Genomic DNA, 17,937 nt, shown 5'->3' with positions numbered 1-17,937 from the left:
ATTATTCACAAGAAAGAAGACCAGAATGCCACCAAAAAGTAATAACTATATTTTAGGGTGGGCAACCGACGGAGTAGTCTATGGGTAATTGATTTCTGGGCCTTTGATGGGCCAGGTTTAAACTGGTTCTTTGACACTTGGGCCATCCCGACTGAAAAAATTCATCGGGTTGGGCTGGCCTTAGTTGAGAATTGGGAGCCCTGATTCGGCCCAACATATATTTAGAACACATTTTTCCACAATTTTTAAATTTGTTCTCTCTCTCTCTCTCTCTCTCTCTCTCTCTCTATATATATATATATATATATATATATATATATATATATATATATATATATATATATATATATATATATTCATCGGCATATAACACTTTTAGTCAGCTTAACTAAAAACTTAAAACTTTTGGTGCATCCCCAATAACTCCTATATAACTCTTTGTGTGTTACCGATATCACCCTTACAAAGTCTTGATACCTGGCTAAGAGTTTATGGAGTATTAAAACATGAAATATTAAGGGTTTCAAATACGAGTAGACACCAAACCAAGTACTCGACGAGTAAAAAGTTGACAGTTGGGTCCAGCATGATAACTAAGCAGGCTGGTCTTGGGCCACAGCAAGAATTTCGGACCAGCTTGAACCCTGGTTTGTTGAGAAGCCCGACCAGATGGATGTCCAGCCTTAACTATATGTGAGAAAAATTGTTTTTGATGTAATTTTCATGCTGTTAAGCTTGAATTGCATAGAAATAGCAAAATGATTGCGGTATTAGTAGTACTCCAACGTACAGACACTGGTACTTAAAAAAAAATACACACACACACAATTTTATTGAAATTTTCATATTAATTTTGAAGTTTTGAATATTATCTTTGCATATAAATTGTCACAAAATGTTTTTTTTTGCCTGTTTTGCATTTTTCTCACTTATTTTGTAATAATTTTTGTTGTTTTTATGGACTTATGGACATATGTATATACCTTGTCGTATCTTGGTATCTTGGTATCAGCCTCTCATACATGTACCCATACTAGTATCAGTGTGATTTAGTGTTTAGCTTCCATTTTGAAGTGTCATGTCAAAGTATTCTAATTGAAAAGAACTCCGAAAATTATTGATTAATTGTAGAATTAAGAAGAAATGTCAAAAAATAGTCTTAGATCCTTTCTATTTTTAATTTGTTCAGATTTGCGAAACTATTGCCAATTAAAAACTCGAGAAGAATAGAGACATTAAAAATCACATAATAAATTTAAAGCATTTCGGATTGAACTTTGTCAGTTAAAGAAACCGGAGATGCTAAAGCTAAAGAGATACAAGATCGTCGGCAAAAGAATTTACAATAAAAGAGGTGAGAAAATTAATTAGGGATAAAAGCATGTTCATGTGAAATTAGGTTTTTCTTAAAAAAAAAAAATCAAGTTCAATCTATATCGAGTTTCTTATCTATTTTTGTCCATCCTAAAATTTTGACCAATTTCCCCATATAATGAATATTAAATTACACTATAATTTAGATATTGAAATTTTTAAAAAAATCATGTTATATTCACTTCAGATGTGCTGCATGAGAATTGGTGCCCCTAGAGTTTCTGAAAAATCAAATTTTAGTATTTAATATTTTAATTTTTTTGACCCATGTAAAATTTTTGAAAATTATGTAGTTGTCTCCTTAAAAGGATTTTTTAAAACCTCCCCATAAATTGGAGAAAGCCTCACTATTCTATCACACATTCATTATTTATTCGAAACACTAACACTAAGGGTTGTTTGGAAATGAAGACATGTTTGTCAATATTTAATGATTTTATCTTAAAGATTGAGACAAATTCATGGAACATTAACAAACTGTTATTGTTGCCAAATGCCGCCTTGCAAAGTAAAATCAATCGCTAAGTGATTGGACTTGAGGAAACTCTAGTTCAAATAGGTTGAGAATTCAATGCCTGATCAATGTGCACTCATTTTTGTTGGCACATTTGTATAATTTGTATTTTACTTGGAGGAAATCACCTTGGGTTGGGAGATTTTGTTGCTTGCATGGGCTTAATCATCTATTCTGCTTCTAAAATAGAAAGTGAGTAAACCAATATAGGTCCAAATATATTAGAACATGAAATTTTTAAGACTATTTTATCTAATTTTGGGTTAATTGACAAAGTTGATCCAATTATGTTGAATGTTCTAATATTGAAATTTGATCCAAGTCCCACCTGTGTTCATCCCTGCCTTGTCATGGCATGTAGAGGTGGAGCCATAAACTTTTCATGAGGGGAGGAGCGAATGAAAATTTCTAAATTTTGGTTAGGGTCAAAATATTATTTTTCAAAATTTTTATATAAAACAAGTAAAATTTTTTAAAATGTACATGTAAATTAAAAAAAAAATAAGGTGGGGCCAAGGCCTAAGTGGGCCTACCTTGGCTTCGCCCCTGGTGGCATGGGAGAAAAGAGAAAGAAACATTTTTTGCCTGTCAGGACAATGGAACATTTTTTGCCTGTCAGGACAATGGACATTTTGGTTTGATTGTGATATGCTTCTTATTTGGTAGCAAAGACTCATCTTGGCAGGGTTTAGTGTAATAGACGGTGCAACGGTCACTTTTTGTCTCTAATTTCGATTGAAGCATCAATTCTCAATGTTGTAAAAAAGGAGACACTGATATGCAAATTGAAGCATAGTAGAAGCGATACCTCGAAACATCAAAACCAAGTCCTCTTCGAGTTCTAGTGAAAAAGACCTTTATGGTTTTCTTTTTCTTTGCTTTTGGTCGCATCATATTATCTGCCAGCGGTTACATTTGAACCTAATAGCGACAATTTTTTTTTTACAAAAAAAATACACTTTTTAATATTATATGACATGCACATGAACAAAAAATAAAACATGAAATTTTTGATGCACAAAAAAACAAGAGTGCAGATTATCTTTAGGCTTTTGCAGAGCTTTTGTGAAGGAAAAGATTCTTCAATGAAGATACCACACTTTTTTAATTTCCCGTCTGAACTTTATCCAAATTCCAAACTTTGTCACCTTTTTGTTCGGTTCCCTTTCAATTAAGAAGGGCCCAAAAAGGTTGAAGGCTTATCCCCTTTTTTCTTCAAAGGGCAGTTCCAAACTCATGAATGATTTAAAACTAGAAACTTAACTTCTTCCATTCCTCACTTTTTTTTTTTTTTTTGTTGTCAAACATTTGTGTGAAGAAGTGGTAGGAGACAACCTTTCTTTTTTTTGTTGGCTTTTCTTTTGTTCTTTCTTTCTTCATTGGCTTGGGGGAACTTGAGTGCGACTCCTTGTTAGCAAAAGTATTCTCCTTTAGCTTAGCTCAATAATTAAAGTTAGGAAATAAACCAAGTAACTCGCAAATCGACTCGGGTTCGGCTCGACTCAGCTTGTAAAAATACTCATTTTAAGTGTTACTCTGTCTCGCAGGCATACATTAGTTGAGTTGAGAACAGGTGCAACCATCTGACCCACAACACTTTGTTGGGTCCAGGATAGAGACTCAGATTGAGATTGAGAGATTTCGGATCCAAATCACATGTCAAATCCCATCTTGAACAGTCTGGTTGGATTTGAGCTCATACTTGGCTTATAATTCATGGCATGTTCCAAAACATGTTTTTGTCTTCATTAAGAAGCCTGAACAAGGGCAGCTAGTGAATTCCAGTTAGTGAACCAAAAAAAAAATGTAACTTATATATATATATAGGAGTATGTTGGAAAGGCATGAAATGGAGATGCGATCTTATCAATAAGAGTAACCATATAAAGTAGAGCAGCATCACACGCACAAAAAGCCACACGTTGCTTTTTGCACTTTAGTTCACACTGTGCGGTCATTATCTAAATCATAAAGCCTGATGACACGAAGATAAGAAACATTATTGCTTGAAAATGTGGATATCTAGGAGTCATTCACATGCTGGAGATTCTTAGAAAATAAAGGAAAAATAAAAAGTTAAGAAAGTTAGCGTTCGGTGGTGCCTACCAACCAAGTTGTATCGGTTTTTGCAAAAATAAAAAAAGAAAGAAAGAAAAAAGACAAAGGATTAGGGCTTTCTTTAATTTTATTTCAAAAAGCCGCTAAAGGTTCAAAATATTTGAAATTGATAATAGTTTTGTCCTGGGAATCTGGCCATCTTTTTTCCAGAGAAGATTTTCATTTAAGGGTCCAAGTTTTTGCTATTAATGCCATGCAACGGCTTTAAATTTTTGGATTTTTTCGTTACAAGTTAAGGATTTGTGCAAAATTACCTGATAAAGACCTTTGTTTAATGTTAAACTGTTTTTTTTATTAGTTTTAAATTAAGTTAAACATGGTGATATTTGACTATATGTTGGCCTTGCTTGACTTAGTTTAACTAATGTTCAAACCCATGTTAAGTGGGCTACTTCAAGGAAGACTTTTTTTGGAGTTCCTGAATAACGTTAGGCTCTTTTCCGGTTAGTATACAGAAAAATCAGCAGTAAATTGAAATTTCATTTTTGAAGTCTTCGCTTTGGATGTGCATGTGAACTAGTGCCTCAGTTATTCTTGGGACACATAAAGTGCAGGAACAGATCCAGATCTAAATCCAAATCCAATATCATCAATGATGATTCACAGCTTTTAGTTGTGAAAAATCTCTAGTAAGTATTTTCTTTCAATTATTTATTTGGAAATGTAACGACTTGACGGCTCCTACACCAGGCTTAGGCTTTCGATTCGACAGGTTCTAGCCTGCACCTTAATAACTTCAGTTTCGACCCAAAAACATTAGGAATCAGAATAACCAATCATCTAACAATCCTTTTTATAAGTCTCTTCAAATTTTTCATAATCTTACATACATAACTAAACTTTTCAAAGTAAAGCATTACAAAAAACTTCATAAATGACGAATTTTGTGCAGGGTGAAGTTTCTTCCGACTAGTCCGAAGCAGTTTATTTCATGTTGTTGAGACAAGATAGAAGCCCTTTGCTTGGTAGTTATCCGAAAATTTTCTGTCTATAACAGTAAATTTAGAAAAAAAGATCGTTTATTATAATAAAAGGCAAAAATGGGGTCTGCAGATGTAATTTCTGCATTTTTGTTTCGCTATCTACGTAAACAACGGGGTCAGGTTCCTTTCACGTTTGTTGCACCAATTTTTCTATAAAAAAATTATTTTTTTTTAGATTTACATGTAAATTAAGAAAAAACTTGAGTGGGCCAAGGTCAATGGGAGCCCCCTTATCTCCACCCCTGGTCGTATTAATACTGATGTGGCCAATGTTATAAAAAAATCTTTAGCTTTGAATCATTTTGAAAAAAAAAAGTATAAAAATAATTGAATATATATATATATATATATATATATAGTGTTAGTGTTATACTCGTAACCTATATCTTCAGGTAGGTCTTATAAATTATAAGGAGAAATTTCAACCTCTGTATCTGGATCTGGAGGGGTAGGTGCCGAACCCTTAGGTAAGGAGCGATTTCAGCCCGATTAAATCCTTCTTCCTTTTTATCAATGATTTAATGGAGACTGCTCGACACCTACCAACTTCTCTTTCTCTCTCTAGTCAAGGCGGTTGTTTCATGTCTGTTCAGTTCACAGCTTTAGCTCAACTCCTGTGGATAAGCGAGATTAATTTTTAATATTAATTTATTGAGAAAGTAATCATTTTTTAATAACATATAATCGGCTTTAACGCTTTACGACAAAAAGGAAAAAGCAGATAAGAAAAGAGGAAAAAACAAAAAAAAAAGTTATAATAAACTTAAATGAAAGCAACACCCATGTGGCTTGCAATAACCTACAACGTAGGCCATCAGACTTTTTCGATCCAACGGTCCATTATTGTTGGCACTCTTTATGCATTAAATATGAGCTGTTGATGCTGTTTTGAAAAAAAAAAAAAAAAGTTTGGCAACGTCATGATCTAGATAAGTTAAAGGGCTCCCGCAAAGGTGCCTTATGCTTCATTTAACATAAATATTCCCTCGTGATCTACCAAAATAATTAAAAATTGCATGCACATATACAAACGCGATATATATATATATATATATATAGAGAGAGAGAGAAAAAAAAGGAGGCCATACATATGGACAACCAAAACCCGGTCGCTTGCCTACTTAACCATAGCGTTTATGAGAATTGAACAAGATAGAGATTGTAACGGCAATTTGCTTCTATTGAACCAAAGGTAGAAGGTGATATAGTTCTAATAATCGGGTTTTCATATCCATAAATTTGAGGTTGGACCCGCTCATTAAGATTGGAGGTTTTGGGCACACATATTGACGACATCAAATTTTCAATTTTATATTGTGGAGAAATTTAGTGTTTGTTTATTCTATAGGTCTCCCATAAAATTGGATTTCAAATTGGCTTCCGGACTCAAGATCCAACGTTATCAAACACACACTTGTAAAGTTGGCTGCCTTTGAGAAAAAGGTTGACAGATTTATCAGGTGTAACATGAAAGCCATTTAGCAAGAATCTTACTTTCTGCTGTTGGGTCATTTTAGATTTGCTAGCACTTTACACTCAAAAAGTTAGATTCTCTCTCTAATTCATAAGAGCTCACACTTTTGCTTGATCAGACCCTCTATATATCTATCTCTATCTGATCTCTAGCGCTTATTAGTAAAAAGAAATGCTCAAGTCTATGACTTTATTGCCCTGCATATGGTCCTGGGCATCGGGCCAGGCTGGCCGATGCTTAAAACCCGAGCCCGGGTCCAGGCTTGGCCCAGTTAAAATAAAAAAAAATATTTTTAAAAAATATAAAATAAAATTTTTGAATATAAAATACATTTTTAATAATAAAATACATATCAATGTTATATAAAAATTATACAAAAAATAAATCAAACTGAATCGGGTCCCGTCAAATTGAACCAGGCCAGCCTGATACATTATTGGGCCGGGTACCGGGTACCCGTTGAGTACCCGGGCCTGATGCCCAGGCTTACGGGCATAATATTTTAAATCATCTGGCAATCTCTGAATGTGCATGTAAATTGTTTTGATCAAGTAAGAAAATGTATGTGAAAATATTTTTCTGTAACGGGGTAGGGAAAAGTAAAGTCTTGCTTAACAAGAACAGTAACAAAACATAACCCTGTCAAAAGATAATTAGGACTAGGACAAACATAGTCGATATATAACTGGATTTTCATTTTTTTAACTTAATCCTCACTCTCTATTTTTTTTAAAAATCAATGACCCCAACAATTCCCATCATAACTTAACATATAAACATTTGATAGTTACCAATTTCCATTATTAAGATGACAAATTTGGATCTGTATGAAGCTAGATTTTATTTTATTTTATTTTTTTTGGACTTTGGTGCTCAAATGCACCACCCTACATCATTATAATTCTGTTTTGCTGCCCACCAAACTTGTTAGAAGTTGAAGTGTTTGGATTTAATGAGCAGATATTTTTGAACTCCTCTTCCAACCACAACTAATAAATACAATAGTTGTAGTTTGGCATGTTGTGCATATAGTTGCCTTTTTTTTTTTTCCAAATATAAAACTTTAAGATAAAAAGTAGCTTGCGTCATAAAACCTTAGGCAAACATGTAAACTGCTATTGTTCGAGTCACAAATATTACTGACGCTGCCGCTTGCATCAGTAAAACCTTGTACCAATGTCTTACCCCCTTTTCTATTTTTTTTTTAAGCTGAGATTCACGTCAGTAATAGCCATTTTCATTGACGCATATGCATTTTTATCAATGAACCTTTATTATCGCACCAAAAGACAGTGACACCATTTTATTCTTTACTGACTTTTGCCTCTCTTTATCATGTTTTTGTGCCTATTTTAAAAGATAAATAAACTTCAGGTAAAAGTAGTAACAAAGGTATTGTTGTGACCGGAATAGGCCACTGCCCGCACCAGCTCTTAAAATCTTTTACTATGATTGAGTTGAACCTTGGTCCAGCCACATCTGGTGCTCACACCAGACCTAGGTTAATGCCTCGCAAACACTCATGAAGCTAGAAACTGGTTAATGCTTCTCAGCCAAAATTTTCTGGCTCTGGCATTGGCCAGACGAAAGGAATAATGACACTCTCAAGTCAGAGAGCCGAAGCCCTTTTCTTTTTCCTTGCCCCCACATTCTGGTACGAGGTAGTGAGATTTCTACATACTTCAATTTGCACATACGACCCATCTCCTTATGATACAAAAAAATAACCCTCACAGGTTGAACCATAAATACTTCACGACACGTTCCATAACATGCCCCAAATTCACCCATTTGAGCTATGCCCCTCGGACCGGTGTCTGATATAATTAAGGCTGTTCAATAAGAGGAGCTAACTCGAGCTCGACTATAACTCGCTAGACAAACTTGACTCGAACTCAACTCATTTATTAAATTATTTGAGTTCGAGTTAAGAAATTAACTCCAAAAACCTAAAGGAGTAAAGCTCGAGTTAAGTGGGTTAGTCTCGGTTAAACTCGGATAAGCATGGAAAAAAAAAATATAAAATACGTCTCATAAAATTATCAAAAAAACAAAAAGATTGCTCAAATGGGTACACGTACGTGGGAGGATACATGTCAAGTCTATATATATACCGCCTCTTGCTTTAAAAAAAATATATTTTTAGTGAAATGCTTGGCTCGGCTCAAGCCAATCTTCAGCTTGAGCTTTATCGGGCCGAATCCACTTGAGTTCGAGTTTTAAGAACTCGAACGAGTCAAGCTCGAGCTATTGAAATCGAGCTCGAGCCGAGTCGAGTTTCTTTCAAACATAAAACAAAGAAAAGAGATCAAATCGAATGAGATGTTGGCAAACGAACCTGAACAAGCTGATCTCGAGGCTGGACTTGATCTATCGAGCCGAGTCGAGCTGATCTAGTTTGAGGTTGACTTAGCTCAGAGTCAAGTCGAGCTGATCAAGTTATAGCACAGCCATCGCCGGAACAGCACAATCCCAGTCCGGAATGCCCTGAAAACCGGACCTAGTCAAATATTTGACAACCTTAATGGACCCAGCCACGATCCATATGCGAGCCACAACAAGGTAGGGTCAGCCGGTGACCCGGACCCACGTTGGACGGAGGGCTGTCCTGTTGATTAAGTAAATTTGAGGGATAAAATGGTAATTAGGGGGAGATGTGCTTAACCATGATCAGTAATAATTAATACGTTGTCATTACAACGTTACAGCCACACCTGCCTATTTTGGCGAGACCCTTTTCTCTTGCCAGAATGAAAGGTGTGCTGATTCTGCAATCTTGCTGTGATCTTACACAAGTCTATCTGGAATAACAAGAGGGGGATCGGCTAGACATATCCAACTAGGCTTCTTCCTTTCCTGGTTTGGTGATTGGGAGCTTTATTTTTTTTTTCTCCTGTTATTGTTTTGATGGGCTGGCCTTTTCCATGGAGTTTTGAGGGAGAATGGGGGCTGTTGTATGCGAAGAGTGATCCTGTTGTGTATTTGTGTTTGAATTTCAGGAGTTTTTGGTTGGGTATCTGAGTTAGTACGTGTGTTTCTCTACATTTTTTGGGTTTGGATTTTGGGTCTTTGGCTGGGAATGAGAGGATCATCTTTTCGTGGTGAATCCTTTCATTCTCGGCGATTTTAAAGCGTTTGGAAGGGAGTTTCCGAATTTGAAGTTGATGGTCCTTGGAGATTCTTGATCCTGAAACAGATTGGTGGTGTGTGCTTGAAATTGTTCTGGAAGATTAAAGTCTTCCGAAAGGTTTTAAGTCGAGATGGACGGATTTTTTTTACAAATTTCCTTGTGGTTTTGGCAAGTGGGTGTTGTAAATTTGGTCGAGGAAACGAAAGGATGATTTTTCTTAGGGTCCTTATAGTTCTTTTTGCGGAATGTTTGTAATTTATGTCTGTAAATATATAGTACCATCACGAAATCTTGTGTAAATGTATCGGATTGAAGCTTAAAGTTGCTTTTTGGGTGCTTTCCTGGGGTTGAATTTGATTGGGGGCTGGGGAGAAGAGGGAGGCTAATGTCTTTTAGGAGTATAATCCAGGAAATGAAGGGAGAAATCGGGGGTATGTCGAAGAAGGGATTCGACGGGAAATGGGGTCATGGTTCAAGGTCTAAATTTCAGAGTGAGAGCTCTGAATTCACCGTTGACGGCACCCACGGACCGATCGAAGATGCCAAACAGAGCTGTTGGGCTAATCTGCCGCCTGAGCTGCTGAGGGATGTGATATTGAGGGTCGAGGCGGCGGAGGAGACATGGCCACCGAGGAAGCATGTGATCGCCTGTGCAGGTGTTTGCAGGAGTTGGAGGGTGATAACCAAGGAAGTTGTGAAGACTCCGGAGCTATCGGGCAAGCTGACATTTCCCATCTCTTTGAAGCAGGTTAGCGGAACTCCAAAGATCTTGTAACGCAACAACATTTTCATTTGATGAACTTATAGCTGAAGAAAATGAAACATTTGCTCGGACATCTTAGTTTCTTAGTTGATTGGAAAATGCTCAAATTTTTATAATATTGTTTTTGTCAAAGTTTGTTGATTGGTGCTTTATTTGAGTTAAACTAAAAAGGGGCATAGAACAGACACTAGATACGTCATACGTGGAAGAAATGGTGAGAAAACTGTTATATAATTATCATAACATTCAGAAACAATGGCATATTAGAGCTTAATCAACAGAGTTCCACATTACTAGCTCGTACCACAGTTTGGTATTCGGAGGTCTTGAGTCTGTCTTGTTGTCTGTGTTACATTCAATTAACTGATAGTTCTCTAGAATATCCACTCCTTGAAGAAGTAGACCAGATATTAACTGGCACATTTAACTTTTATTTTCTTATTTTTGCCTTCTATAATATCCCTAATTTTCTATGCATATTCATTAGGATGAAGATTCTATTAGAACATCCTGAAGGTGAACTCGTGATTGTATCCCTGTTCACAATTCACTGTATTCATATTTCACTCGCTTCCATATTTGCTCACAGATTGACGTTTTTGTGTTCTGCAGCCTGGTCCAAGAGACAACCTTGTGCAATGTTACATAAAAAGGGATCGTGTTGCTCATACATATCGTCTTTATCTTGGTCTGGCTCAAGGTTGGCTATAGCATTGTTCTCATGCACTTGCATGTTCGACCTGTCTCTGTTGGCTCTGCTTATGCATTGATTGAAGAAACTTTCTCAATTTTGAATTGCAATATTTATTTTGCTTTCTGAGCAGTGTAACCAATACTCCTATAGTAATATTGTTTTATCTTGCTTATTTCATTCTCTTTTATGAATCATGTACAGAGAGGAGATAGGTATATACTTGTAGTACTATTGACTGTAATTGGCCCCGTTTTCTCATTCTTTATTTTCACTTGAAGCCTTACTTGTCAACTTATGGAGTATCAGTCTGACTAGTCGCTTAGGCGTCTTAGCCACTAGTCAACCAACTAGTCCCTGGGATTAGTCGGTTGGGCCCATGATGGGACTACTTGTTGAATGACTAGCCTCAAAGTGCATCTTTTAAGCAAGTACAATTTGAACCATCAAATGTAAATGTAAACAGTTACTAAGAATTTTTCTTTTTATAGTTTTCCTTTAACTTACATAGGTTTCTTTTCAATAACTATCTGTGTTTATGACGCACAAACACACATACACTCACTGGCATATGTACTCTAAATATTCTGTGTGTATGTGTAGTTTTTGTTATATAAACATATACTATATAGGTTTTCTTTATTTCAGTGTATGCATATAGTATATCTCCCTGTGTATGTAAATCCTCTTGCTGGCCTCACTAATATTATTTTGGTTGACTGACTTGGACTGACTCAAAAAGGCTGATCCTTCTAGGGCCTTAGTGGGCCTAAGTCTGATTTCTGACTATGACAACTATGTTTCTAATTTGTACCACACTATCTTATTATCCAGGAGATTACTGAGCTATTGATTGTGGTTTACTTGGTTGAGTTTTCCAACAAGTTGGGTGTTATGGATTTGCAGCTGATTGTAACCCTAAACAATTTATTTATTTTTTATGTCTGGTAGCTTGTTAATTCAACTGTCCTTCACATATTTTGAAATCTGTTTTTGACCTGTAAATTTCCTTCCTGTAGCATTGGCGGAAAATGGGAAGTTCCTTCTTGCAGCATGCAGGGTTCGTCGCCCAACCTACACTGACTACGTTATCTCTTTAGATGCTGGAGACATGTCCAAGGGCAGTGGTACCTATATAGGAAAGTTAAGGTAAGTCCCAGACGTTGTTCCGCTTGTGAAGATTGAGTTCTATATTGTCCCATCTGCGTATTTTGAAATTTTCTGTTTCTTATAAGATCACAATAATATTTGCTGCCATTTTACTTTGGAATAGGCTTTTCAATTTTCATAGTATCATGAGAAAACAGACAATTCCTCTAGTATGTTATTTCCTGTTCTTGAATTGCTATTGCAAGATTAATGCCTATCAACATTTTATTTCCCCAGAAAATGCATAAGATTTGGATTTTGGATTGGCTTCACATGTAAAGCTTGTAACTTTTGAGCACACACAAATTGTATTTATTTATCTTCTTAGGTAGGAAAGGTGTGCTCATTATATCTTGCAGTCATCCTGTGAGATATAAACAAATATGTGGCACATACAAGTAGTAGGTGACACAGTTTTCATCTTAAATAGTGTGGAAAGGTCCTTGTTTATTTCCTTCCTGTTGTAGTGTGTCTCCCATCAATTCATGGTATCAATTTGAAATTTAACTTTTTTTTTTTTGTTTTGCAGATCAAATTTCTTGGGGACCAAGTTTACTGTGTATGATGCCCAGCCTCCTCATGCTGGAGCTATAGTGAAAAAAAGCCGTTCTTCTCGGTTGGTTGGCTTGAAGCAAGTCTCACCAAGGGTTCCTGCAGGAAACTACACAGTTGCCCATATTTCATATGAGCTGAACGTCCTGGGAGCAAGGTATGAACTTAACTTCATGAGCTGCGTAATTAATGTAATTGGTGACCTTTAAGTTCTTTTGCTCTGTGATTGTGGTGGTACTACATATGAGATTAACTTACTGAGTTGCCTAAACGCCAGAAGATATGGATGTTTTTATGTAATAAATGGCCTACAGTTTGCTGCCATTTTGTTAGTATTGTTAAATTGAAGGATTTCATGTTAGTTATTAGTTGTAACCCTTTTGTTCTCCAAACATGAATTGCCTTGTTAATTTCTGCGTATCTTTTGAATGTTTGGAAGTAAAATTATTTTTTTGATACCATTGATGTTCTAATTATTTGAGGCTATGCTTAAAGGTGATGTGAAAATGGTTACAAGTCGACATTTTTTAGAGTGAGATTGCTAATTAAAATTGCTTGTTAGAAAATAAACTTGCTGATTCTTCATGTGGTGAAAATGCTAATTCAGTTAATATTTTAAACAGTCTCCCAGTATTCTGTTGTGTATAGAGTGATCCAACTTTATTACTTGTATCCTCTAAATTAGAAGTTTCTGTTCCTGGTAATATTGAAGAGATCAGGGAAAAGAACCTTCTTATAGTACCTCAGTTCCCATTAGCTGTAAATTTTGGTCTTGTTAATTCCTATTAGTTTTGATCTATCACAATGTCCCACTTTTATTGTTCTTGAATGATGTACACGTTCAATTGTCTAAACCAGGGGCCCAAGAAGAATGCTTTGTGTTATGGATGGCATCCCAGCAAGTGCTGTTGAACCTGGGGGAGTTGCTCCAACACAGACTGAATTCCTTCTGAATAGCATCGATTCCTTTTCATCTTATCATTTACCACGATCTAAGTCCACTCAGTCAGAAAGTTCATTCTCAGCTCCATTGTCCAGCCGAAGTGATGCAAAAGACAGCCATCTTGTACTAAAAAATAAGGCACCAAGATGGCATGAACAACTTCAGTGTTGGTGCTTAAATTTTCGGGGACGTGTAACTGTTGCTTCTGTGAAGAACTTCCAACTTGTTGCAGCACCTGAAAACACACAAATGGCTCATGATCATGATAAGGTTTTACTGCAATTTGGCAAAGTGGCAAAGGACTCATTCACAATGGACTATAGATATCCTCTTTCTGCTTTTCAAGCTTTTGCCATATGCCTCAGCAGCTTCGACACCAAGATTGCATGCGAGTAAAGGTAAGGTGACATCTTATTTATGGATTCATTTGTCCAGTTGTCTTTGTTTTCATATAGGTGGTGTATCCATCCCTGATTTTGATGATGACTAAAGTTGCTGGTTATTAAATACGTGAAGTATGAAATATGTTAGAACAAAGTGTTCATCTTTCTCAAAAGAATTGGCAGACTTAAAGATGCATAGCTGGATTCTAAACTTGGAAAAATATACTACAGCAGCCATATCTGAATTCTCCTTTTTCCAGAATGTTCTTGTGACTTGTGGTCCAAAGTTTTTATCCATTAGTTGTTTGATCTCTCCAGATTCCATCTAAAAGGAACTTTGTTAGTAGTACCACTTGCTTGAGGAAAGTTTTAAGTTATTATCAGTATGAATAATTTTAAATTGGAATCTGCTTGTGTTTTTTGATGTGGATCGCTAAAAGACTTTTTGAAACTAGATGTTAGCAGCATTGGAGCAAAAACTCTAGCTCCATGCTGATCTAAAATTTGCTATTCATGCATAATGGCAGTGATGCAAAAAATAGACTTCAAAAAAGAACTAAAGGTAGAGGTTGACAAAAATGTGTGGACCTCCTTTGTATGTTCTCCTGCGAAAGTAGTCTGAAATTCTGAATGATAGGTAACTGTTATTATATTTTAGAAAAATGGGCATATATTTCCAAGTTCCTTAATGATGCACCAGCAAAGAGTCAAATGTTTCAGTTATGAGGACCTAATTTCTACAGCATGTATTCTGATGCAGAACAATTCCGTTCAAGCAAATTCACAATGAAGTGCCTGTTTCATTAGGCATTAGCTAGCAGTTCGCTTGCACTTTGCTTTTCGGAACCTTTTGCTAACCTTCCTATAGTTTATTTGTTTTACCACACTTTCTTTGTCATTTTTTGTAAACCCTTTCTCCTTTCACTTTTACTTTTTCTAAAAGCTTCATTACCAGGTACAATTAAGCAAGACGGGGGAGATAAGAGAAGCAGCATAAGAGTCAACCAATAGCATGGAGAAAATATTTTTTTTAGATAAAATTAGTCCTGAAAGATCAACCAGCATAGAAATATTTTTGAATATTTGTCATCATGATCATCTTGTAATATTTTCATTGAAGTCGTCATCATTATCTTGTGATTCTGGCTAATTTGTTGGTTGTTGTCAAGGATCTCGTGGCCTCAAAATTTTCTTGCGAGGATGCAAATGGGCGACTGCAACAGGATATCAATGTCCAAGCTCCTTTCTGGTTGTTGGTTCCTCACTGGCTGTATAACATGACTGCATGTATGCATGCACGCACTTGTATTTGTGGTGTACATAAACTTTTGGAAGTATCACAATCTACTTTCATTCTAAACCTATGGTCAAAACCTTTTATGGAAATTCCTGACCTTCGGGGCTGTATGTCTTTTCTGCCGAACTTGGCAGTTGCATGAGTTTCCTGTTTCTGGTGCTGATAAAGATAACAGAGTATAAAGTGGATTGTTCTTCTGTCCAACATTTTACTATCATGATCAGATCAGTTATTGTCCTTGAACTTAACATTGGCACGATCTTTTCTTAGTGGAAATTAAACTGTTTTTCGGGTATCCTTGCACACGGGAGACATGAAAAAAATTCTTTCATAACTATGCTGTGTTTGCTGCATATGGTCAACCTAACTATTTGGACGAGCTAGATGATTCATGGAGTTGCAGGACTCATCTGCAGGTTGATTTTGGTTTCATTGGGTTCCACGTAGTCCTTTGTACCAGTCTGGTTTGCTCATGTTACTACTATTGCCCTGAGTTTAAACTGTATTTGAGGTTCGACTCACAGGCTGAACTTGACGGGAGCTCGTTCATAACTCTGGGCGTCAGGAAGTTTCTCGTCTGCTTTACCGCTGCCCTCAGGAGAGTTTATGACAGATCTTTACTTGGCCAAATGAACCAGAGGAAAAAAAAAACCTGAAAGTTTGCAATTCGTTTTTGACAATCTATTTACTCTGTAAATCTAACTCTTCTTCAAATGCCATATAGTTAAAATTTAAGACTGCAAAAAATGAATACGCAGCTCCTCATCTGATATCAATGAATCCTTTATGATTTAAACTCTTTAAAAATGAAATCATGCGATTGGCAAACCGAAGATCTGAAAAGCCGAGGTCGGTAGATGGTTTCCTTCTTCCATCCATTCCATCCAAAACTTTTGAGTAAACTCAATGATGCCAAGACCTAAAACTGTTTTGAGTAAACTCAATGATGTCAAGACCTGAGGGCTGTAGTGCATTGGGACCGGCCACTTCAAGGGGGTTTATGTTATGAAACATGCTTTCTGGATTGTAAAAGGTACTGAAACATATGCACAAAAGGACTCCACCAAAACTTTATGGTCTCTCTTTGGAGCGGTAGAAAAGTAATCACTCACCGTTAAAAAAAACCAAAAGAAAAACTCAATGTTATACAATATAATAGCAATGGCACGAAACTGTCTGGCATCTCGGACAATATTCATATTTTTATATTAGAAAAATAAAAAAATATCTTGTATTATTTGTTAACACATCGACCCCATACAAGCTGTTTCCTCTGATATTTTCAGTGCTATATATCGGTATCAGTTTGCTGACAGATACGACTTGAGAGTTGTCCATGTCGATCTGCATCGTCCGGCACGATGTGACATAAGATATCGACATCGAATACTTGGACGGGGAAAATTTTTGTTACTTTCTACGCTCATGTTGCTCCCTTGAGAATGGACATGTAAAAGTAGAAATCTGAAAGAATTGGCCGACATGGTGCTGATATAGACCGCATTTATTAGTGTGTACTGACCGACCCAGCTTCTTACGGGCCAATATCTGAAATGATTTTTCTTTATTTTTTCAATTTTTAAAACAATTTTAAATGGATTTTATGTCTGACATGAATTTCAATGACAATGTTTTTTGCCGATTCGATTTATAAAACACTATTAACACAACATTCTATGAATCCACTTCAAAACTGTTCTCTATGGCGAACGGCCCCTTAACAATGACATAAAAAAACCCCATACTGATACTATTGCATCAAATGCATTTCTTTTGTAAAAATAAGCAAACGCTGATAGTGACCGTTTATGCCAACAATGGATGGCTGAGATTGTAGATCTCTTTGGAAGCGATGTCTTTCTACTTGTCCAATTTGGGTGTCAAGTTGATCCACAAGTTGGGCTCATTTTCTTCAAAATAACATGAAAATATCTCTAGAAACCTTCAATCTGCAGGAAAGAAAAAAGAAAAAAAGAATTCCAAGCTCCAAAGAAAAAAAAATAAAAGAAAAAAGGGAAGTGGTGATGGATCGGGCCACTTAGCCCAATGATGGACTTGAGGACCAAAAAGCTTATCCGATCTTCGCATCAAGGGCACCGCAGATTTGTCATATTGTAAAAGAGATTGAATATTTATGTCACACAGGTGCCGGTGCGGCAAAGATACATGTAAATAAATATATTTGTATATATAATTGTCCACGAATAATGTAACTAGCAATTAATAATCGATAGTTGAAAAGCTATGATGTTATCAATGATTTAAAGTAAAAGAAGGTAATTTATTTGTTGTCATACTCAAGCCACACTGGTACTTGAGTCGTGTTATGCAACAACCTTTTGGAAGAGTCTGTGTTAACTAATAATCTTATTGTGCTAGTTTAACAAATCATAACGTGCTTTATTTAGAAGGTGCTCTTTAGTCCTGCTTTTAGTAAGGTATGCTAAAAAAAAAATTGAGACAAGAAAGGCAAGTCTCTTTCCTTCAAGAAGCATGGTTAGATTAGAGACAGCCTTTAGTTTGATCCATATGAGCATTCTGTTTCTACGGCGAAACACGGCACTTA

General features: G+C 36.1%; 1 protein-coding gene across 1 annotated transcript; it reads left to right on the top strand.

Annotated features, from left to right (window-relative positions):
- Positions 1 to 9,172: 9,172 nt before the first annotated feature.
- LOC116254306 (tubby-like F-box protein 3) lies at positions 9,173 to 15,481 on the top strand. Its single transcript, XM_031629625.2, has 6 exons — positions 9,173 to 10,341; positions 10,969 to 11,056; positions 12,067 to 12,196; positions 12,726 to 12,905; positions 13,607 to 14,089; positions 15,244 to 15,481. Exons 1-5 carry the CDS (start codon positions 9,979 to 9,981, stop codon positions 14,085 to 14,087), a joined length of 1,242 nt encoding a protein of 413 aa, XP_031485485.1. The 5' UTR covers positions 9,173 to 9,978; the 3' UTR covers positions 14,088 to 14,089; positions 15,244 to 15,481.
- Positions 15,482 to 17,937: the final 2,456 nt, after the last annotated feature.

Source organism: Nymphaea colorata, chromosome 5, assembly GCF_008831285.2.
Source record: "Nymphaea colorata isolate Beijing-Zhang1983 chromosome 5, ASM883128v2, whole genome shotgun sequence".
Classification (NCBI taxonomy): Eukaryota; Viridiplantae; Streptophyta; class Magnoliopsida; order Nymphaeales; family Nymphaeaceae; genus Nymphaea; species Nymphaea colorata.
Note: the sequence above shows the minus strand (reverse complement) of the source record. Positions and strands in the feature narration are given on the sequence as shown.

Coding starts and splice junctions, on each gene's coding strand:
- LOC116254306 (XM_031629625.2), top strand. CDS start 9,979: ATGTCTTTTAGGAGTATAATCCAGGAAATGAAGGGAGAAATCGGGGGT. Junction 12,197..12,725: donor ACCTATATAGGAAAGTTAAG/GTAAGTCCCAGA, acceptor TTTGTTTTGCAG/ATCAAATTTCTTGGGGACCA. Junction 12,906..13,606: donor CTGAACGTCCTGGGAGCAAG/GTATGAACTTAA, acceptor TGTCTAAACCAG/GGGCCCAAGAAGAATGCTTT.